The 23,003-nt window shown below is 44.5% G+C and overlaps 1 protein-coding gene across 4 annotated transcripts in view; it reads right to left on the reverse strand.

The window, feature by feature from the left end:
- Positions 1–3,641: 3,641 nt before the first annotated feature.
- TTC29 (tetratricopeptide repeat domain 29) overlaps positions 3,642–23,003 on the reverse strand; it is a 349,015-nt gene continuing 329,653 nt past the window's right edge. For 3 of the 4 annotated variants that reach the window (XM_077279292.1, XM_077279295.1, XM_077279294.1), the window contains exon 11: positions 21,118–21,256. In XM_077279292.1, the coding sequence (XP_077135407.1) occupies positions 21,147–21,256 (110 nt within the window). In that variant the 3' untranslated portion in view covers positions 21,118–21,146. Of the gene's footprint in view, positions 3,743–21,117; positions 21,257–23,003 lie in introns of those variants that run through there. The other variant, XM_077279296.1, reaches the window with a different exon arrangement.

A 23,003-nucleotide genomic window follows, 5' to 3' on the forward strand; every position in this document is an offset into this window, starting at 1 on the left:
GGTTCCTCTGCCCAAGTTACCTTCTTCTTCCGAGTTGGTTCCTCTGTTTTTTCAAAATGTTGTTCGTTTGCATGGTATTCCTGAGAATATCGTTTCTGACAGAGGGACCCAATTCGTGTCTAGATTTTGGCGGGCATTCTGTGCTAGGATGGGCATAGATTTATCTTTTTCGTCCGCTTTCCATCCTCAGACGAATGGCCAGACCGAGCGGATTAATCAGACCCTGGAGACATATCTGAGGTGTTTTGTGTCTGCTGACCAGGATGATTGGGTTGCTTTTTTGCCATTGGCGGAGTTCGCTCTCAATAATCGGGCCAGCTCTGCCACTTTGGTGTCCCCGTTTTTCTGTAATTCGGGGTTTCATCCTCGATTTTCCTCTGGTCAGGTGGAATCTTCGGATTGTCCTGGAGTGGATGCTGTGGTGGAGAGATTGCATCAGATCTGGGGGCAGGTGGTGGACAATTTGAGGTTGTCCCAGGAGAAGACTCAGCTTTTTGCCAACCGCCACCGTCGTGTTGGTCCTCGGCTTTCTGTTGGGGATTTGGTGTGGTTGTCTTCTCGTTTTGTCCCTATGAGGGTCTCTTCTCCTAAGTTTAAGCCTCGGTTTATCGGCCCGTATAAGATATTGGAGATTCTTAACCCTGTTTCCTTCCGTTTGGACCTCCCTGCATCCTTTTCTATTCATAACGTTTTTCATCGGTCATTATTGCGCAGGTATGAGGTACCGGTTGTGCCTTCCGTTGAGCCTCCTGCTCCGGTGTTGGTTGAGGGTGAGTTGGAGTACGTTGTGGAGAAAATCTTGGACTCTCGTGTTTCCAGACGGAGACTCCAGTATCTGGTCAAGTGGAAGGGATACGGCCAGGAGGATAATTCTTGGGTGAATGCATCTGATGTTCATGCCTCCGATCTGGTTCGTGCCTTTCATAGGGCCCATCCTGATCGCCCTGGTGGTTCTGGTGAGGGTTCGGTGCCCCCTCCTTGAGGGGGGGGTACTGTTGTGAATTTGGATTCTGGGCTCCCCCGGTGGCTACTGGTGGAATTGAACTGGTGTCTTCATCTTCTCTGTTCACCTGTTCCCATCAAGATGTGGGAGTCGCTATATAACCTTGCTGCTCTGTTAGTTGCTTGCCGGTCAACAATGTTATCAGAAGCCTCTCTGTGCTTGTTCCTGCTCCTAGACAACTACTAGATAAGTTGGACTCTTGTCCATGTTTGTTTTTGCATTTTGTTCCAGTTCACAGCTGTAGTTTCGTTACTGTGTCTGGAAAGCTCTTGTGAACGGGAATTGCCACTCTGGTGTTATGAGTTAATGCCAGAGTTTTAAAGTAATTTCTGGATGGTGTTTTTGATAGGGTTTTCAGCTGACCATGAAAGTGTCCTTTCTGTCTTCTGCTATGTAGTAAGTGGACCTCAAATTTGCTAAACCTATTTTCATACTACGTTTGTTATTTCATCTCAACTCACCGCCAATACATGTGGGGGGCCTCTGTCTCCTTTCGGGGTATTTCTCTAGAGGTGAGCTAGGACTAATATTTTCCTCTGCTAGCTTTATTTAGTTCCCCGGCTGGGCTGGGCATCTAGAATCAACGTAGGCATGCTACCCGGCCACTGCTAGTTGTGCGTTAGGTTTAGTTCATGGTCAGCTCAGTTCCCATCTTCCAAGAGCTAGTTCCTATATATGCTTATGCTATGTTCTCTTGCCATTGAGATCATGACAGGGGTGTCAGCATCATGTTGTGGGGTTGTTGTGTTGCAGGAAAGACCTCTGCACTTCCCAATATAGATGGCATCATGGGAAAAGAAGAGTATGTGGTAATACTGAAGCAACATCTCAAGACATCAGTCAGGAAGTTAAAGCTTAGTTGGAAATGGGTCTTCCAAATGGACAATGACCTAAAGCATACTGCCAAAATGCAAAATGGTAACAAAGTGGCTTAGGGATAACAAAGTCAATGTTTTGGAGTGGTCATCACTAAGGCCTGATCTCAATCCTATAGAAAATTTATGGGCAAAGCTAAAAAGGCCGGTGCAAGCAAGGCGACCTACAAACCTGGATCAGTTACACCAGTTTTGTCAGGAGGAATGGTCCCAAATTCTGACCAACTATTGTGAGAAGCTTGTGGAAGGATATCCCAAACATTTGACCCAAGTCATTCAGTTAAAGGGCAATGGTACCAAATACTAATGAAATGTATGTAAACTTTTAACTTTGCAGTAAGTAATAAAAATGCCTTAAAACATTCTCTCTCTTTCTCTCATTATTCTTCCAGTTGGCAAATATTAATAATTATGTTAATCCTAATTGACCTAAAACAGGAAAAGTTTATTCTGATTTCATGTCAGATAATGAGAAAAACATGCATATGTGTCTTTTTGTATAGTGTATGTAATCTTCAGGTTTCAACTGTATCTATTTATCTATCTGTCTGTCTATCAATCTATCTCTTTCTCTCCAACTCGGTACATTATTGGTAAAAAGAATTAGTTCAAACACTGGTAGGATAAATGATAAAGTAGCAGAATACCAAGGATACAACTTATCTCTATTACTATGTGTGTAACAGACATAATGGTGGTTAATTAGCCTAAAGGTTGACAACTACTCAGCATATGCTATAGTGGAGAGAGTTACATCTGTTTTCCATGTTGACATGAGTTGTGCATTACGCATGTAATAATAGATTGTCAGCTCTATTGTACCGCTAGTCACTTTTCGGAATAAAATTAAACAGTCCTAAATTAGCGAAAAATACCATTAATTTAATAGAGCATCTCTTCAGTTACCATGAAGACACTTGCTGGCTCTGCAGTAAATTTCAACACCATCCATATAAATGGAACAGGCAGCCACATACAACCCATCTTCCCAGATGTTCATTAGTAGGAGTTTGAAGTCTTTCCAAAATCAGGAATTTAACTCTTTCCATTCGATAACTTATGCCCTTTACATATATACTTCTGCATAGCATTAACATATTTTTCCCACAAAAGCAAATCAGTTGAAGAATGTCATCCCTCCAAATACTAGGTAACAGTAGAATCTTGAATGATGAAGGAGTCATGTCAAGGCTCAGGACATTTAGCAACAACATTGGTAATTACATGCTTGGCATTACATATCACCTGTGCATTAATAGAATGAAACATTTGCCTATTTCTAAATATAGTGCCATGGCTTAATGGAGGAACTAATGCCATATGCATGCAATCTACTCTCCTCAGAGTCTTAGGGAGCTGTGCAATATTAGAACACTGTCACAATGAGGGGGTCGGTGGGAAATTTCATAAACAAGCTAACCATCTGTGCACATTTTTAACCTATTCTTTTAGTATCTGACAAAGATCTGTCTGGCAAGGGAGTTGTACAGCACATTAGCTGTGGACCTGCTGAAATGCACAGAGGGGATATAAGTGTGGATAGCAAAGCAATTTATTGACTAGACGTAGCTTTATTTGCATAGCATATATTCAGGTATTTTAATGTTACTGAATAATATAGATTGTGCTGAACTGTAGAAAAAAAGACAGAATAATATAGATTATGGCCCTACTTGAGGCTACAAGTTACTGTCTTGAATAATAATTATCCATTATAGGAATGTACTGTACTTGGCAAATTGTAACTAAAGATGAATATATAGTAACATTGCTTCTGCTCATTTACACAGATTCATGGTCCTTTCCATCATCTGGTTCTTTGCTTTGCTGGGGTCCAAGTTCTTTGCTTTGCTGGGGTCCAAATCTGTTTTTGGTAAATAAAAAAAAATGAAAGGGAACAAGCGTTATAAGCCTCCTGATCAAGGCTTGTGGTACAAAGAGCTGAATAATATCGGAGTGACTCCAGATCGGTTATTTTTATATTTCCTTATCTCATTATCTACAATAGGGAAACCTCAGTAAATATGACCATTGCAAGGATTCATTAAGACCTAGCCATATGTGATAACATCAATCAATGACATTAGCAATCCATGTCTATAAAAGCTGGTTCCCATTCCCTGGTATATTCAGACCTCCTGATTTGATATGCATATATTGATTCTATTTTCCTGGTGCTGGTTCTTGCTATTTCATATTTGGGATAAAAAGACAAATGTAAAAGGTGCAGCCCTTTGTTTTTAAGACTTTGTCTAGACTGAAACACTGAACGGCTTTAGTGGAAAAAAAAGTAATTGTAGAGGAAGTGATGGTTTAGATTTAGCATGCTAGAAAATGATCCATATGGCACAACGCCATCTGTACTCCATTTTGTATGCTTCTAACTCTGTAATTAAGTTTGTCAGAAAAAAAAATTAAAATGCACAAGAAAAAATTAACTACACTAAAAGGTTAGTCATTTATGTCTCATTTATTGAATCATTTACCCGCTGATCAGTAGCATTGACTGATAACAACATGTACACTGGATTTGAAGCCATATTTGCAATCAGAAAAACAGTGAGAATAAACCTTTTACACCAGAATTTTTTCTTTTTTATTCTGAATGCAAAGTAAACAGATCTCTTATGTAACTTTAATATAATAGACCATATATAAAGAAAGAGTGGGATGCCACTCACAGTCCTGTAAAATCCGTAGTTTATTGAAACATTAAAAAATCTTCAGCAGGGGAGCAATGTGTGGGATACAAGGACGATGGCCGTTTCGCACGGCTGCGCTTCTATGGGTCCATGCGAAACGGCCATTGTCCTTGTATTCCACACATTGCTCCCCTGCTGAAGATTTTTTAATGTTTCAATAAATTACAAATTTTACAGGACGGTGAGTGCCATCCTACTCTTTCTTTACATATGGACTTTCAGTGATGTTTTTTCTGGATAGAGCACCTGTACATCTAGGCATGTGAGCCTGTAGCGTTTGTGACCCCGCATCTGGGTTGGTTGATTTGGCGGTGCAGCAGTGCGGATTGTTTGTTTCTTTGCAAATACTCTTTTAACATGATAGACATGATGCTAAAAGCATGTAGTTACCACTTCTGCAATGTAGGCCATTTCCGACACTCGTTGATTACAGTCAAACATGCAGCAGATCAATCTCCATAGCAGATAGTCGAACTATGATATGATAAAAATGTAACTTTTTTGGCATGGTTTGGTATCAAAGACAGGATTGGATCCAATCTTATGTGATTTTTGAAGACTTTTTAAAAGACATTTACATTAAATCTTGGCAAATACACTTCTTCTCCAAGATGTTATATGACCATGATCATGAGACATAACAGCATCTGTCTAGAAACAATGGCACATACTCAGAGCTGAAGCAGAAACTTCTTAACCACTATCCATCTTTGGCTGAATAACTCTATAACAGCAGATTTGCCAGTTCTTTCTATTGTTATCTTATCTAGACAGGTCTACCCATCTGCTCATATTGGTTCGTCCTATAGAGTTACATAACCAAAGTAACTCGCTGAGCATACACTGTTTCCATAACTCTTGTTCATTTATTTATGAGTTTTGGAACTAGTTGTCACGGCTGCCGCTGAATGTACTTACCTCTCCGGACGTCGCTCTGTCGCCTCCCCCATTGCAGACGCTCCCTCTGCTGTGCCCGTCTCTGGGTCCGCTGCTCCTCTTCCTCCTCGCCACTCTGGTCGTCTCACTGCTGTCTCCTCTGCTGCGACCGCTGCCGCCGCTGTTTCCGGGCTTCCTGTCCCACCCTCTCTTCCTCGCTCCAGGCAGCATGCTGATCCTCCGTCCTCTTGTTCTGCCACTAGGGGGTTTCGACATGGTGCTTCTTCTCATTCATTTTCTCGGTCTGTTTCTGCTCCATGTGTGTGCCATAGGTCGCGGGCGCAAGCCTCTATTTCATATTAACCCTCTCTAATCCTTCCCAGTACTCCCTGCGCTCCAATCAGCCTTCATAACAGGGTTTATCAGGCAGCTCCGTCATTCTGGCGGCGCCTGATTATCGTGTGCAGTCCATACATGCTTCCGGCCCCTTCTCCTGTCCCATCCTGCTTATTACCTCCTAGTTCTTACCCGTTACTCCATTTACTCCTGAGTTCTGTCCTGTGCTTCTGTCTTCCTGAGTCGTCCCTGTTGGTTCCAGCTGTTGCGGTATCTGACTCCCTCGGGTCTGCTCCTCACAAACCCTGTATAGGGGTTGGTCTCCCAGGTCCGCTCACCCGTGGGAGCTTCAGTACCGTGACCCAGAGGGTCCACTCTTGATTCACTTTTCTTCCATCACCACAGTATAATCAGGCCATGGACCCCGCTGGTTCTTCAGCCGCGACACAGAAAGAGTTGCTCTTTTTGCGTGAAAATCAGACCCGGATAATGTCCGTTATGAAATCTATGGACACCCGGCTGTCTGCTTTGCAGTCTTCTGATCCTGGGAACGCTCCTCTCTTGTCTGGGCTCCAGCAGGAGCTCGTGCAACAACGGGATACTCAATCCCATATACTTAGGTACATGGAGTCTGTCGATGACCGTTTACTTTCTCTTCAGTCTTCTGCATCTGCTGCCGTTTCGGATCCTCTTCGTGATTCTGTGCCTCACCCGCCGCCGCGTTTGGGTAAACCTTCTAGATAAGCGGGAGATCCAAAATTGTGTCGGAGTTTTCTGAACCAGTGTGGCCTACATTTCGAGCTTTTGCCCCAGCAATACCCTTCAGATTGGGCCAAGGTGGCATTTATTGTATCCCATCTTGAGGGTGAAGCTTTAGCCTGGGTGAATCCCTTTTGGGAACGGGATGACCCGGTGGTCACCAATATACAAAACTTTCTGGACACCTTTTGTAGGGTTTTCGATGAACCTGGGTGCTTGGCCTCCATCACTGAGTCCCTTTTCAGTCTTCAACAGGGAACCCTCACAGTGGGGCAATACGCCATCCGCTTTCAAACCCTATCTTCAGAACTGGGGTGGAATAATGAGGCTCTGGTTGGGGCTTTTTGGAGGGGGACTTTCGGGCAAAATTAAAGACAAGCTTGCCGGTCAGGATACTCCTACCGCTCTGGAGGATCTTATATCTCTGGCCACACGTATTGATTTACAGTTCCAGGAAAGCTCTCGAGAGGCAGGTAGGGATAGGAGATCACCTAGGTTTAATCGGTTATTGGTCCCCAGTTCGACCAGTCTTCCCAGTGCTTCTGCCCCAGAACCCATGCAAGTTGATCGTTTAAAGTTGTCAGAGCAGCGACGCAGGGATAGACTTGCACAGGGGTTATGCCTCTACTGCAGAGGGGCTAATCATTTCTTGTGTTCTTGTCCTGAGAGAGTGGGAAACTCCTCCACCTAGGTCAGGTAAGAGAGGCCTTCCTAGGTGATTTAGATTCCTCTCCACTTCTTACTTTTTCAGTTCTGATTTCTTTAGGTGAGGGGCGTAGATCTTTGGAGGAGTATGTGAACTCGGGTGCAGCTGGCAATTTCATTCGTCAAGAAGAGGTGGACAAATTCCAAATACCAGTTGTTTCTCTTGAAGATCCGCAAGTGATTACTGCTGTGGATGGCCAACCGTTACCAGTTTCTGTCACCTCCGTTACGCTCAAATTGGAGATGCAAGTAGGAGCTCTTCATCGAGAAAAAAATCGCCTTTTATGTTTTGCCCAAATTGTCTCACGCCTTGCTCCTAGGTCTGCCCTGGCTCAGGTCGCATGAGCCAGTCCTTGATTGGCGCTCAGGGGAGGTTCTTCACTGGGGTCATTCCTGTCATGCACATTGTCTCCTTCCTGTTGCCCCTTCTACTCCCTCTCAAGCATCCATTGATCTTCCCAGGCTTCCTTTGGCATATCATTCTTTTGCTGACGTCTTAGATAAAAAGGAGGCGGAGTTTCTTCCTCCACATCGGGCTTATGATTGCCCCATTGAGCTTAATCCTGGAACCACGCCTCCCAGAGGGAGAACCTATCCTTTTTCACCAGCAGAAACCTCAGCCATGTAGAACTTAGCTAAGGGCTTCATCCAGAAATCATCTTCTCCGGCAGGAGCTGGATTTTTCTTCGTTCAGAAGAAAGATGGATCCTTTTGGCCTTGTATCGACTACCGGGCCTTAAACAACATCACGGTCAAGAATAGGTATCCTCTTCTGCTTATTCCTGAGCTCTTCGATTGTCTGAGATGGTCCCGAATCTTTTCCAAGCTGGATCTGCGGGGGGCCTATAACTTGGCCCGAATACGTGCCAGAGACGAATGGAAGACTGCGTTTAACACACGGGATAGTCATTATGAGTACTTGCTCATGCCCTATGGACTCTGTAATGCCCCGGCAGTCTTCCAAGAATTTGTTAATGAGGTCTTTCAGGATCTTCTGTACTCTTGCGTAGTGGCTTATCTGGATGACATCCTCATTTTTTCTCCCGATCTTTCTTCCCACAGAAAGAGTGTCTACTGTTGTGAATTCTGTTCTCGAACTCCCTCCTGTGGTCATGAATGGTACTTCGGCGAGTTCTGTCCATGGACTCCCTCTGGTGGCTGTGAGTGGAGCTGCTGGTTCTGAGGTTCCTTCCTCAGCTGACCTCGTTTAGTCCTGGCTGGCTGCTCTATTTAACTCCACTCAGATCGTTACTTGATGCCAGCTGTCAATGTCCTAGTACTGGTTCTGATCTCTCTTGGATCTTACAGATGACCTGTCTACTCCATCAGAAGTTAAGTCCCTGATAGTTTATTTGTTTATCACTGTTTTCTTGTCCAGCTTGCTATCATGATTTTGCTTTGCTAGCTGGAAGCTCTGGGTTGCAGAGTGGCACCTCCGCATCGTGAGTCGGTGCGGGGGTCTCTTTTGCACACTCTGAGTGGTTTTTGTAGATTTTTGTGCTGACCGCAAAGATACCTTTTCTATTCTCAGTCTGTTTAGTTAAATCTGGCCTCCTTTGCTGAAACTTGTTTCATTCCTGTGTTTGTGACTTCCATCTTAACTCACAGTCAATATGTGTCGGGGGCTGCCTATTTCTTTGGGGAATTTCTCTGAGGCAAGTTAGGCTTTGTTTTCTATCTTCAGGGGTAGTTAGCTCTTAGGCTGTGAAGAGGCGTCTAGGCAGAGTGAGGTACGCTCCACGGCTATTTCTAGTGTGTTGTGATAGGATTAGTGTTGCGATCAGCAGAGCTCCCACTTCCCAGAGCTTGTCCTGTATTACTAGTTTGCTCATCAGGTCATTCCGGGTGCTTCTAACCACCAGGTCTTCATAACAGTACAGCTGGCCTGTAAAGTGTTAATGCATCTCAATAGAGGGATAAGAGAAGTTCTGAGACCATTTTTTTTTTTTTCCTCTGCAGCGTGTTTTGTTTTTCTTTTCCCCTAAATCTCTGGGTGGTTCAGGACACAGGTGTAGATATGGACATTCAAGGTCTGTCCTCTTGTGTGGATCAATTCACTGCAAGGGTACAAGGCATTCAAGATTATGTAGTTCAGAACCCGTTGTTAGAACCCAGAATTCCAATGCCTGATTTGTTTTCTGGGGATAGATCTAAGTTCCTGAATTTCAAAAATAATTGTAGACTGTTTTTTGCTTTGAAACCCCGCTCCTCTTGTGACCCCATTCAGCAAGTAAAAATCATTATTTCTTTGCTACGTGGCGACCCTCAAGACTGGGCATTTTCCCTTGCGCCAGGAGATCCTGCATTGTGTAATGTAGATGCGTTTTTTCTGGCGCTTGGATTACTTTATGATGAACCAAATTCAGTGGATCAGGCTGAGAAAATCTTGCTGGCTTTGTGTCAGGGTCAGGATGAAGCGGAGGTATATTGTCAGAAGTTTAGAAAATGGTCTGTGCTTACTCAGTGGAATGAGTGTGCGCTGGCGGCAATTTTCAGAAAGGGTCTTTCCCCACGCCTGCTGGTCTGAATGAGTCTATGTACTTGGCCATTCAGATCGATCGACGCTTACGTGAGCGCAAAACTGTGCACCATTTGGCGGTATCTTCTGAGCAGAGGCCTGAGCCCATGCAATGTGATAGTACCTTGACCAGAGCTGAACGGCAAGAATACAGACGTCAGAATGGGCTGTGTTTTTACTGCGGTGACTCCACTCATGCTATTTCTGATTGTCCTAAGCGCACTAAGCGGTTCGCTAGGTCTGCCACCATTGGTACGGTACAGCCAAAATTTCTTTTGTCCGTTATTCTGATTTGCTCTTTGCCGTCCTATTCTGTTATGGCATTTGTGGATTCAGGTGCTGCCCTGAATTTGATGGTCTTGGAGTTTGCCAGGCGCTGTGGTTTTTTCTTGGAGCCCTTGCAGTATCCTATTCCATTGAGAGGAATTGATGCTACGCCTTTGGCCAAGAATAAGCCTCAGTACTGGACTCAATTGACCATGTGCATGGCTCCTGCACATCAGGAGGATATTCGCTTTTTGGTGTTGCATAATCTGCATGATGTGGTCGTTTTGGGTTTGCCATGGCTACAGGTCCATAATCCAGTATTGGATTGGAAATCAATGTCTGTATCCAGTTGGGGTTGTCAAGGGGTATATGGTGATGTCCCATTGTTGTCAATTTCATCTTCCCACCCTACTGAAGTCCCTGAGTTTTTGTCAGATTACCAGGATGTATTTGATGAGCCCAAATCCAGTGCCCTACCTCCTCATAGGGATTGCGATTGTGCTATTAATTTGATTCCTGGTAGTAAGTTTCTGAAGGGCCGACTGTTCAATTTGTCTGTGCCAGAACACGCCGCTATGTGGAGTTATATAAAGGAGTCCTTGGAGAAAGGGCATATTCGCCCATCCTAGTCACCGTTGGGAGCAGGGTTCTTTTTTGTGGCCAAGAAGGATGGTTCTCTGAGACCTTGTATAGATTACCGCCTTCTCAATAAAATCACCGTCATATTTCAGTACCCTTTGCCGCTACTGTCTGATTTGTTTGCTCGGATTAAGGGGGCTAGTTGGTTCACCAAGATAGATCTTCGAGGGGCATATAATCTTGTGCGTATTAAACAGGGCGATGAATGGAAAACAGCATTTAATACGCCCGAGGGCCATTTTGAGTACCTGGTGATGCCATTCGGGCTTTCTAATGCTCCATCTGTGTTTCAGTCCTTTATGCATGACATCTTCCGAGAGTACCTGGATAGATTCATGATTGTATATTTGGATGATATTTTGGTCTTTTCGGACGATTGGGAGTCTCATGTGAAGCAGGTCAGAATGGTGTTCCAGGTCCTTCGTGCTAATTCCTTGTTTGTGAAGGGGTCTAAATGTTTCTTTGGAGTATAGAAAGTTTCAATTTTGGGCTTCATTTTTTCCCCTTCTACTATTGAGATGGACCCTGTTAAAGTTCAGGCCATTTATGATTGGACTCAGCCTACTTCTGTGAAGAGCCTTCAGAAATTCCTGGGCTTTGCTAATTTTTACCGTCGCTTCATCGCTAATTTTTCTAGTGTAGTTAAACCATTGACTGATTTGACCAAGAAAGGTGCGGATGTGGTCAATTGGTCCTCTGCTGCCATTGAGGCTTTTCAGGAGTTGAAGCATCATTTTTCTTCTGCCCCTGTGTTGTGTCAGCCAGATGTTTCGCTCCCGTTTCAGGTCGAGATGGATGCTTCTGAGATTGGAGCAGGGGCTGTCTTGTCTCAAAGAAGTTCTGATGGCTCGGTGATGAAACCATGTGCTTTCTTTTCTAGAAAGTTTTCACCTGCTGAGCGTAATTATGATGTGGGCAACCGAGAGTTGTTGGCTATGAAGTGGGCGTTCGAGGAGTGGCGACATGGGCTTGAAGGAGCCAAGCATCGCGTGGTGGTCTTGACGGATCACAATAATCTGACTTATCTCGAGTCTGCCAAGCGGTTGAATCCTAGACAGGCTCGATGGTCACTGTTTTTCTCCCACTTCGATTTTGTGGTTTCGTACCTTCCGGGTTCTAAGAATGTGAAGGCTGATGCCCTTTCAAGGAGTTTTGTGCCTGATTCTCCGGGAGTTCCTGAGCTGGCTGGTATTCTCAAAGAGGGGGTAATTTTGTCTGCCATCTCCCCTGATTTGCGGCGGGTGCTGCAGAAGTTTCAGGCTCATAGACCTGACCGTTGTCCAGCAGAGAAACTGTTTGTCCCTGATAGATGGACTAGTAGAGTTATCTCTGAGGTTCATTGTTCGGTGTTGGTTGGTCATCCTGGAATCTTTGGTACCAGAGATTTGGTGGCTAGATCCTTTTGGTGGCCTTCTTTGTCACGGAATGTGCGTTCTTTTGTGCAGTCCTGTGGGACTTGTGCTCGGGCTAAGCCCTGCTGTTCTCGTGCCAGTGGGTTGCTTTTGCCCTTGCCGGTCCCGAAAAGGCCCTGGACGCATATTTCCATGGATTTTATTTCAGATCTCCCTGTCTCTCAAAGGATGTCGGTCATCTGGGTGGTTTGTGATCGCTTCTCTAAGATGGTCCATTTGGTACCTTTGCCTAAATTGCCTTCCTCCTCTGATTTCGTTCCATTATTTTTCCAGCATGTGGTTCGTTTGCATGGCATTCCGGAGAACATCGTGTCGGACAGAGGGTCCCAGTTTGTTTCAAGGTTTTGGCGGTCCTTTTGTGCTAGGATGGGCATTGATTTGTCTTTTTCTTCAGCTTTCCATCCTCAGACAAATGGCCAAACCGAACGAACCAATCAGACTTTGGAAACATATCTGAGATGCTTTGTTTCTGCTGATCAGGATGATTGGGTGTCCTTCTTGCCTTTGGCTGAGTTCGCCCTTAATAATCGGGCCAGCTCGGCCACTTTGGTTTCGCCTTTTTTCTGTAATTCTGGTTTCCATCCTCGTTTTTCTTCGGGGCAGGTTGAGTCTTCGGACTGTCCTGGTGTGGATTCTGTGGTGGACAGGTTGCAGCAAATTTGGACTCACGTGGTGGACAATTTGACATTGTCCCAGGAGAAGGCTCAACGTTTCGCTAACCGCCATCGCTGTGTTGGTCCCCGACTTCGTGTTGGGGATTTGGTTTGGTTGTCGTCTCCTTATGTTCCTATGAAGGTTTCGTCTCCCAAGTTTAAGCCTCGTTTCATTGGTCCTTATAAGATTTCTGAAACTCTTAATCCTGTGTCATTTCGTTTGGACCTTCCAGCTTCTTTCGCCATCCATAATGTGTTCCATAGGTCGTTATTGCGGAGATATGTGGCTCCTATGGTTCCCTCCGTTGACCCTCCTGCCCCGTGTTGGTTGAGTGGGAGTTGGAGTATGTGGTGGAGAAGATTTTGGATTCTCGTATTTCGAGACGGAAACTTCAGTACCTGGTCAAGTGGAAAGGTTATGGTCAGGAGGATAATTCCTGGGTTGTTGCCTCTGATGTTCATGCTTCCGATCTGGTTCGTGCCTTTCATTTGGCTCGTCCTGATCGGCCTGGGGGCTCTGGTGAGGGTTCGGTGACCCCTCCTCAAGGGGGGGTACTGTTGTGAATTCTGTTCTCGAACTCCCTCCTGTGGTCATGAATGGTACTTCGGCGAGTTCTGTCCATGGACTCCCTCTGGTGGCTGTGAGTGGAGCTGCTGTTTCTGAGGTTCCTTCCTCAGCTGACCTCGTTTAGTCCTGGCTGGCTGCTCTATTTAACTCCACTCAGATCGTTACTTGATGCCAGCTGTCAATGTCCTAGTACTGATTCTGATCTCTCTTGGATCTTTCAGATGACCTGTCTACTCCATCAGAAGTTAAGTCCCTGCTAGTTTATTTGTTTATCACTGTTTTCTTGTCCAGCTTGCTATCATGATTTTGCTTTGCTAGCTGGAAGCTCTGGGTTGCAGAGTGGCACCTCCGCATCGTGAGTCGGTGCGGGGGTCTCTTTTGCACACTCTGCGTGGTTTTTGTAGATTTTTGTGCTGACCGCAAAGATACCTTTTCTATCCTCAGTCTGTTTAGTTAAGTCTGGCCTCCTTTGCTGAAACCTGTTTCATTCCTGTGTTTGTGACTTCCATCTTAACTCACAGTCAATATGTGTCGGGGGCTGCCTATTTCTTTGGGGAATTTCTCTGAGGCAAGTTAGGCTTTGTTTTCTATCTTCAGGGGTAGTTAGCTCTTAGGCTGTGAAGAGGCGTCTAGGCAGAGTGAGGTACGCTCCACGGCTATTTCTAGTGTGTTGTGATAGGATTAGTGTTGCGGTCAGCAGAGCTCCCACTTCCCAGAGCTTGTCCTGTATTACTAGTTTGCTCATCAGGTCATTCCGGGTGCTTCTAACCACCAGGTCTTCATAACAGTCCACCTGGTCCTGCAACGTCTTCAGGAGAATCGTCTCTATGCTAAGATAGAGAAATGTCTATTTGAATAAACCTCTTTGACTTTTTTGGGCTATAATATTTCAGACTGTGGTCTGAAAATGGACCCCTAGAAACTGTCTGCCATGGTTGAGTGGCCGCGTCCCCTCGGGGTTAAGGCCATTCAATGTTTCCTGGGCTTCGCAAATTATTATAGACAATTTGTTCCTCATTTCTCTTCTATGACTAAGCCGCTTACGCTCCTTGCCCGTAAAGGAGCTAAACCTAACTCGTGGCCGATGGAGGATGAAGACACCTTTGTTGCCATGAAACGAGCCTTCACTACTGCACATGTTCTGCATCGGCCAGTGGCCAGCAAGCCCTTTGTTCTTGAGGTAGATGCCTCCGCCAAGGGGGCCGGGGCGGTCCTTTCTCAGAAGTCATCCTCAAGACGCCTACTTCCTTGTGGGTTCTTCTCGAAATCGTTCTCCTCTGCTGAATGCAATTATACTATTGGAGATCGGGAGCTCCTGGCCATTAAAATGGCTCTAGAGGAGTGGCGCTATCTCTTGGAAAAGGCCGTTCATTCCATTACGATATTCACCGACTACAAGAACCTTGCCTATATCCAGTCGGCACAAAGACTCAATTCCAGACAAGCCAGGTGGTCTTTGTTCTTTTCTTGCTTCGACTTCAAACTTCACTTTCGACCAGGTGGCAAGAATACCAAAACAGATGCACTTTCTTGGTCTCTACAATCTAAAGAAGCGGAGGAGGTTCCTTCGCATATTATTGATCCAGTCAAATTTGTCACAGTAGCTCCCGTGAGTTTTCTTCCTGTTCCGCCTGGTAAGGCTTTCGTTCCGCAAGACAAGAGACTACAGGTGCTACACTGGGGACATTTTTCCAAGATCGCTGGACATGTCAGAACCAAGAAGACTCTCAATCTCCTCTCTTGCTATTACTGGTGGCCTTCGTCAAGATGTGTTTGACTTCGTAGTCTCCTGTGCGACCTGTGCAAGGAATAAAATACCTAGAAAATTGCCTTTCGGACATCTACATCCTTTGCCTGTGTCGGAGGGTCCTTGGCAACAGATTGCCATGGATTTCATCACTGACTTGCCCCACTCCTCTGGATGCACAACAATTTTGGTGGTAGTGGATCGATTCTTCAAAATGGCTCATTTCATTCCATTGCCTGGTTTACCTTCGGCTCCTGAATTGGCTAAAATCTTCATTTTTCAGATCTTCAGATTGCATAGACTACCTCAATGAATCATATCTGATCGGGGGGTCCAGTTTACTTCTCATTTCTGGAGAGCACGCTGTAAGCTTCTGGGTATATCTTTGGATTTCTCCTCCTCCCATCATCCTCAAATCAACGGGCAAGTGGAACGTATTAATCTGGTTTTAACATCTTATCTGCGCAACTTCACTAACACCCATCAAGATGACTGGGTAGGTCTTCTTCCCTGGGCAGAGTTCGCTCATATCAACCATTCTAGTGAATCTTCCTCCAAGTCTCCATTCCTTGTGGTCTTTGGTTGGAACCCTGGTGTGCCTCTTCCTGTATCTCCGTCTTCTGGCATTCCTGCAGCTGATGCCCTTTCTCAGGAGTTCTCTCAGGTTTGGAAGGAAACTAAGGATGCTCTTGTTTTAGCCGCCTCTCGGATGAAAAGGCATGCGGATAAGAGGAGGGATCTGCCCCCATACTTTCCAGGCGACAAAGTTTGGCTATCAACTAAACATATTCGCTTGAAAATTCCCTCATACAAGCTGGGCCCTCGTTATATTGGTCCCTTCGAGATTCTTGGACGCATTAACAACATGGCCTATAAATTGAGGTTGCCTGCTTCGCTTCAGGTCCCTAACACCTTCCATGTCTCGCTCCTAAAACCAGTTATCCTTAATAGGTTTTCTTCTGCACCTACAGTCTTACCTTTGCCGGTAGGGGATGACAATATTTTTGAAGTAAGAGATATCCTGACCATGAAGAGAGTCAGAGGGAAGACTTTCTTCCTTATTGATTGGAAGGGGTTCGGTCCAGAGGAGAGGTCTTGGGAGCCTCGTGAGAATATTAAGGCTCCACGCATTTTGAAAAGATTTCTGGCCAATGATGGGAGGGGGATCTTAAAGGGGGGTACTGTCACGGCTGCCGCTGAATCTACTTACTCCTCCAGGCATCACACTGTCGCCTCCCCGGTTGTGGACACTCCTTCCGCTGTGCCGGTCTCTGGGTCCGCTGCTCCTCGTCCTCCTTGCCACTCTGGTCATCTTGCCGCCATCTCCTCTGCAGCGGCCACTGCCACCGCTGTTTCCAGGCTTCCTGTCCCGCCCTCTCTTTCTTGCTCCAGGCACCACGCTGATCCTCCTTCCTCTTGTTCTGCCACTAGGGGGTTTTAGTGTGGTGCTTCTTCTCATTCGTTTTCTCGGTCTGTTTCTGCTCCATGTGTGTGCCATAGGTTTCGGGCGCACGCCTCTATTTCATATTAACCCTCTCTGATCCTTCCCAGTACTCCCTGTGCTCCAACCAGCCTTCAGCACAGGGTTTATCAGGCAGCTCCGAAATTCTGGCAGCACCTGATTATCGTGTGCTGTCCATACGTGCTTCTGGCCAATTCTCCTGTCCCGTCCTGTTTATTACCTCCTAGTTCTTACCCGTTATTCCATTTAATCCTGTCTTCCTGACCCGTCCCTCTTGGTTCCAGCTGTTGTGGTATCTGACTCCCTCGGGTCTGCTCCTAATGATCACTGTATAGGGGTTGGTCTCCCAGGTCCGCTCGCCTGTGGGAGCTTCAGTACCGTGACCCAGAGGGTCCACTCTTGATTCACTTCTCTTCCATCACCACACTAGTGTACTGCAGCTACAATAGACAGCTTTCATAAACCCACCTCTGATGGATGTCATCAAGACTGTTAGGGTTGGGGGATTGCACTAAATAAATATAATGATAAAGTGCAATTGCAACCCGGGGTCCACCATACAGAGATGTTAAACTGCAGCTAATATGGACAATGGCCGAACACACAGCGAGCGATAGCTAGCTTGCATTGAGTTACGTCACTCGGTGAATAGCACACGAGACTGTGTTACTCGCAAACAGCAATGGAAAAGATGCTCTGCGGTAGAGCTGTGTCACTCGCACACAGTAACAGAAAAGATGCTCTGCAGTAGAGCTGTGTCACTTGCACAGTAACAGCAGGTATGGCGCTAAAGACGATCCCTGTTAACCTCACAGGAGATCGAAACCCGCAAATGGGGTAAATAGCAAACAGTGGTCACACAGCGAGCCAAAACACTCAGCCAATTCCTCTCTGGAGGTGCTGGAATTCTAATGGCTAAACGCCAGCCCTGAATTCACTCAAACTCCTCTCCGGAGGTGCCAGAATTCTAACAGCTTACCGCCGACCCTGAGCACATGCTGACATATACCACATTGTTGCAATGACTCATACACACATGTAACATGGTTGACACTAGCGTGCATGCATGTGCCTCTGAGACCCTTTTGTATGTTCAGTTCAAGTCCAATCGGAAAGGACCGTGCACGCGGTCCAATCCGGAGCTGCCACATCACCAGAGCAGCTGACGACCGACCACCAATGAGACGCCACATCACGAGCATGCTCAGTAGGGTGATTTTTGGACTTAGTCTCCAGAGCATTCATTCATCACTGCCTACCGCAGGTTACCATAGGCTTGGCTGAAGAGCCAGCAGTAACCAGACAAATAGCATGAGCCTGAGTAAGACGCTGGGACTGACGTCTATGCTCATCAGCACCCGCAGCGGCCAAAGCTGCATGGGAGACCGCAGATGTAGGCAAGGCTTGGGATCTACCCTGTGCAGTGGGAGAATCCCGGCGCCTAACAAAGACACAGATATTCACATCTCAGCCATCAAATGCTGAAATAGGAAGAGCTCTTTAATACTACAGCATCCAACTTTGTTGAAAAAAATCTGGATAAGGTTTCTTTTCTCTTTTGACATGACTGTTCACTGTGCACAAAGCAGGTCTGTAAGTACATGGATTGATAAGCTTGGTTTGGAGGAACTCAATTGACTTGCACAGAACCCTGACCTCTAATCTATCCAACATTTTTGGAAGAATCGATATATTCTCAATAACATTGATTCCAAGACTGACCTTCTTATCCGGTATAATAATAAATAACAATTTTATTTCTATAGCTCCAACATATTTTGCAGCACTTTACATTTTACAGGGGACTTGCACAGACAAAAGACATTACAGTATAACAATAATCACATAAATCAACAGATACCAAGAGGAATGAGGGCCCTGCTAGCAAGCTTAGAAGCTATGAGGAAATAGTGGAGACATGAAAGGTGGATGGTAACAATTGCTTTCATTGTTCTGACCAGCCATAATGTAAGAAATCAGGTGTAAAGCTGCATCAACCGGTTATCAGCCAGAATATGTAAAAGTACGGACACAGAGGGCTTTAAATGAATAAAGCCTATGAGAACATGATACGAGGCACCTGGTGTGAGGCAGTGACCCCTGTTACAGGTAGCAGGCGCTGTATGTGCTCTGCAGAATGTGCTTGGAAGCGTAGTGAGGCCATGAGGGCGTACTACAGACACAGGTGTGGCTGTAATTAGAATAGTGAAGCAGTGACTGATTAAAAAGCCATGTAGTAGTGGGGGAGGTGTGTCAGTGTGTTCTTGGAAGCAGGGCAGTTGTCTGCAAAGCTCTCTCTGTGTGGAGTAACACAGAGGCTAAAGGAACCAGAGAGACTGACACCCTGCATCTTGGGCTGTCTTACGTGTATCCAGCTGCACTCCAGAGGATAAAGAGTGCAGTGTGCTGAGTGAGTACAGAGACTTGTTACCGGCGTGTGGTCACCCAGGGAAACTGGACAGAGGGAAGTTCGGCCTGTGTATTGACTGCGTCATATAGCCATGCATTATTAATGGACTGTATGAAGAAGCCGTATACTATATTGACTGTGTGAAGTAACACAATAAAAGAACGTTTTGCTTGAACATGTTTGGGTCACTGCCGTTTCACTGTGTATGGTCATACCGCTGCATTACACTGGTTATGGAAAAAATTTTGAATGGGCAACACAAGGATAGTTAGATTAATGTGTTGAGGTGATAGGCCAGTCTGAAGAAATGTGTTTTTTGGGCACGCTTAACCCCTTTCTGACCTTGGTTGGGATAGTACGTCCGAGGTCTGAACCAATTCTTTGATGCGGCTCTGGAGGTGAGCCCATATTAAAGCCAGGACATGTCAGCTGTTTTGTACAGCTGACATTTGCCCGAAATAGCGGCGGGTGGAATCGCGATCCACCCGCCGCTATTAACTAGTTAAATGCTGCTGTCAAACGCTGACAGCGCCATTTAACTAGCGCTTCCAGCCATCGGGACGAAAATGAGCGCATTGCCGACCCCCATCAAGTGGTTGGGGGTCAGCGATGCATCAGCATAACAACCAAAGGTCTCCTTGAGACTTCTATGGTTGTTGATGCCAGATTGCTATGAGCGCTACCCTATGGTTGGCGCTCATAACAATGCAGTAAATCTACATAGCAGTGATCTGAGCTTTGCTCCTATGTAGCATAGCCGCTCAGGCTATGCCAACTTCTAGCCTCCCATGGAGGCTATTGAAGCATGGCAAAAGTAAAAAAAAAATGTTTTAAAAAATATTAAAAAAAAAAACAAAAAAATATAAAAGTTTAAATCACCCTCCTTTCGCCCCATTCAAAATAAAACAATAAACAAAATCAAACCTATATATATTTGGTATCGTTGGGTTCAGAATCGCCCGATCTATCAATAAAAAAAAGGATTAACCTAATCGCTAAACGGCGTAGCGATAAAAATTGAACCGCCAGAGTTACTTTTTTTGTTTCTGCGACATTGCATTAAAATGCAGTAACGGGCGATCAAAAGAATGTATCTGCACCAAAATGGTATAATTAAAAACGTCAGCTCGGCACGCAAAATATAAGCCCTCAACCAACCCCAGATCACGAAAAATGGAGACGCTAAGGGTATCGGAAAATTGTGCAAATTAGTTTTTTTCACCACTTAGATAAAAAAGAACCTAGACATGTTTGGTGTCTATGAAATCGTAATGACCTGGAGACTCAAAATGGCAGGTCAGTTTTAGCATTTTTCAACCTAGCAAAAAAGCCAAACAAAAAACAAGTGTGGGATTGCACTTTTTTTCAATTTCACCGCACTTGGAATTTTTCCCCGTTTTCTAGTACACAAAATGCTAAAACCAATGATGTCATTCAAAAGCACAACTTGTCCCGCCAAAAAAAACCATCACATGGGCATATTGATGGAAAAATAAAAATGTTATGGCTCTGGGAAGGAGGGGAGCGAAAAATGAAAACGCAAAACCGAAAAAAGCTGGGGTCATAAAGCGATTAAAACTGTGGGTATTGGGGATTAATCAAATTATCCTGGGTAATGAATTCCAAAAAATTGGTGTAGCATGTGTTTGAGACGGGAATGTGAGGTTCTAATTATTGAGGATGTTAACCTCAGGTTATTAGCAGAACGGAGGGCACGGGTAGGGTGGTAGACTGAGACGAGGGAGGAGATATAGCGTGGTACTGAACCATGGAGTGCTTTGTGGGTGAGACTTATAAGTTTATATTGAAGTCTGGAGTGGATAGGTAACCAGTGCAGTACCTGAGCTCACAAATGATTATTTGGGAAATTGTCACAATTTCTAACACACTACAAAAAATCTTATGAAAAGTCTTCTCAAAAGAGTGGAAAAACAAATCCCAACTCCATATTCACATTATGAAATGAGGAGGCAAAATAGTTAAATATCCAGAAAATGAAAAGATAGATAAAGACTTTGTTCAATAAATTATTTTATTTTTTTACATTTCTACATTAAAAGTAACTTTTTTGTTATGTCCATATGAAAGTGTCAGCATATCTTATATCCAATATCTTCTAACCTTACTTTTCCCCCTCTCCTCCATCCCGCTGCCTCTATGCTATCTCCAGCAGACTCCTCCTGACTCCAGCTGTCCAGGGGACTTCAGATGTGACTACCCATCGAAAGGTAGAGAAGCATTCAGACCATGGAACATCATATGAAGTTGACAACATGCAGTGTGGTCACATGACCTGTGGCAAGCATGGGGTATTGGATCCAAATCTGAAGACAAAAGTACACATTACTTTTGTTTAACCCATACAGTACATAGGATAAAAAAAATGACCAGTCTCAGAAAACTCCTTTAAGGTCTAATAAAACGGTGATTAAACCACTACCTGTAGATGATACCTATCTGATTCTTATTGGCCGAGTGTGTGTGCTTTTAAGCTCTAATCCATTGGGGAATATTAGCTAGTATATTTGTTTAAAGTGAACCTGTCACCTTAGAAAACACTATTTACCTGCAGATGTAGGGAAAATCTAAAGGTAACTAGTGTTGTAATGCTACCCGGCCGCCTTACTGAAAATGCAAGTACCGGAAGAAAATGCACTTATTTCCTCCCCGGAGCCACTGGCTTTTCGTCATGGGGTGTGCAGGAGCGGCCACAGTCACCGCACACAGCACAGCCAACTATACTGTGAGCACCAGCCGTAAGCACGCTCTGACACTTTGATTGCCAGCTGGCTATGCCATGCATTTGTATAAAGAGAGCTGTCAATCAATGTGCCGTATAGTATAGTGATTGGAGCATGAGCGACGACTGCAATCACTCTCAGCACCACCTCTATGACTGAAATAAGTTCATTTTCTCCTGGTAGCGGCCCTTTCAGTAAGGTGGCTGGGCAGCATTGGAACGCTATTTACCTGCAAATTAACCCCATATTTGAAGGTAGTGTTTGCCAAGGTGACAGATTCCCCTTCAGATTAATATGCGGCAACAAAAAATACATTCTTTTTCAAAGTTCTATGACAGTTTTCATAATTCTTAGATAGTTGCATGGCCTGCACTTCAAAGGAAGTCTACAGTATTCTGGAATACTCCCTGTGTTAACAGCAGCCCAGACTACCTCACTAATACTTTATACTGCAGGTCTCTGAGTGCTGTCTCCTGCCTATAAACACAAGCTCACTAGGAAGTCAGCGCATGGTAATTACATAGCTTTTAAGTGCCCTTTCTTGAAGATGGCTGAGAAATGTCATCCACTGACACCACAGGATTGACCTTTCACAATGCAGAAACCTGGGATATTTCCATCAGTTGTCATTTTCTGCATGAATTAGCAAAAGAAATTATAGACATTTAAAAGATGAAAAAAGAAAGATAATCTTATGAAAACTCTTAATTTACTATTTTATATACAACTGGAATATACAGTATATATATCTTCAGAAGAACACAAAATAATAATAATTTTTATTGGCGTTAACATGTTCTGCAACACTTTACATTTTAGAGGAGCCACGTACAGACAGTACATTAGCAAATAACACATAACTCAACAGATACCAAAAGGAGAGAACTGCTCACAAACTTACAAGCTTGTTGTGAGTTGTGTATTAACAATTCAAAGCATAATATTTAATAAAGTAAGAATGCATTGTATTTGGATAGAGAAGCATATCTGTATACTTTTAGGGTCACATTTAGGGTTCGTTCACACTAGAGTATAAAAAATTGGTCCCATTTTCAACCAGAAAAGTTGGACAAGTGGAATCCGAATGGTTTACCTTTTGTTATGTGAGTGCAATGAGAGTGTGCGATTATTTTCCTGTCTTAAATCAATATGCAATCTGTATGACAACATGCGTATGCAATGCATTTTTAACATAATCTTTTACATACAATACTCTATGTAAATTTAAAAGTTAGTTGTCATAATTAATAAAACAATCATACAGTTGTGTGAAAAAGTGTTGAGCCCTTCCTGATGTCCTATTCTTTTGTTTGTCACACTTAAATGTTTC

This window comes from Ranitomeya variabilis, chromosome 1 (genome assembly GCF_051348905.1).
Source record: "Ranitomeya variabilis isolate aRanVar5 chromosome 1, aRanVar5.hap1, whole genome shotgun sequence".
NCBI classification, from domain to species: Eukaryota; Metazoa; Chordata; class Amphibia; order Anura; family Dendrobatidae; genus Ranitomeya; species Ranitomeya variabilis.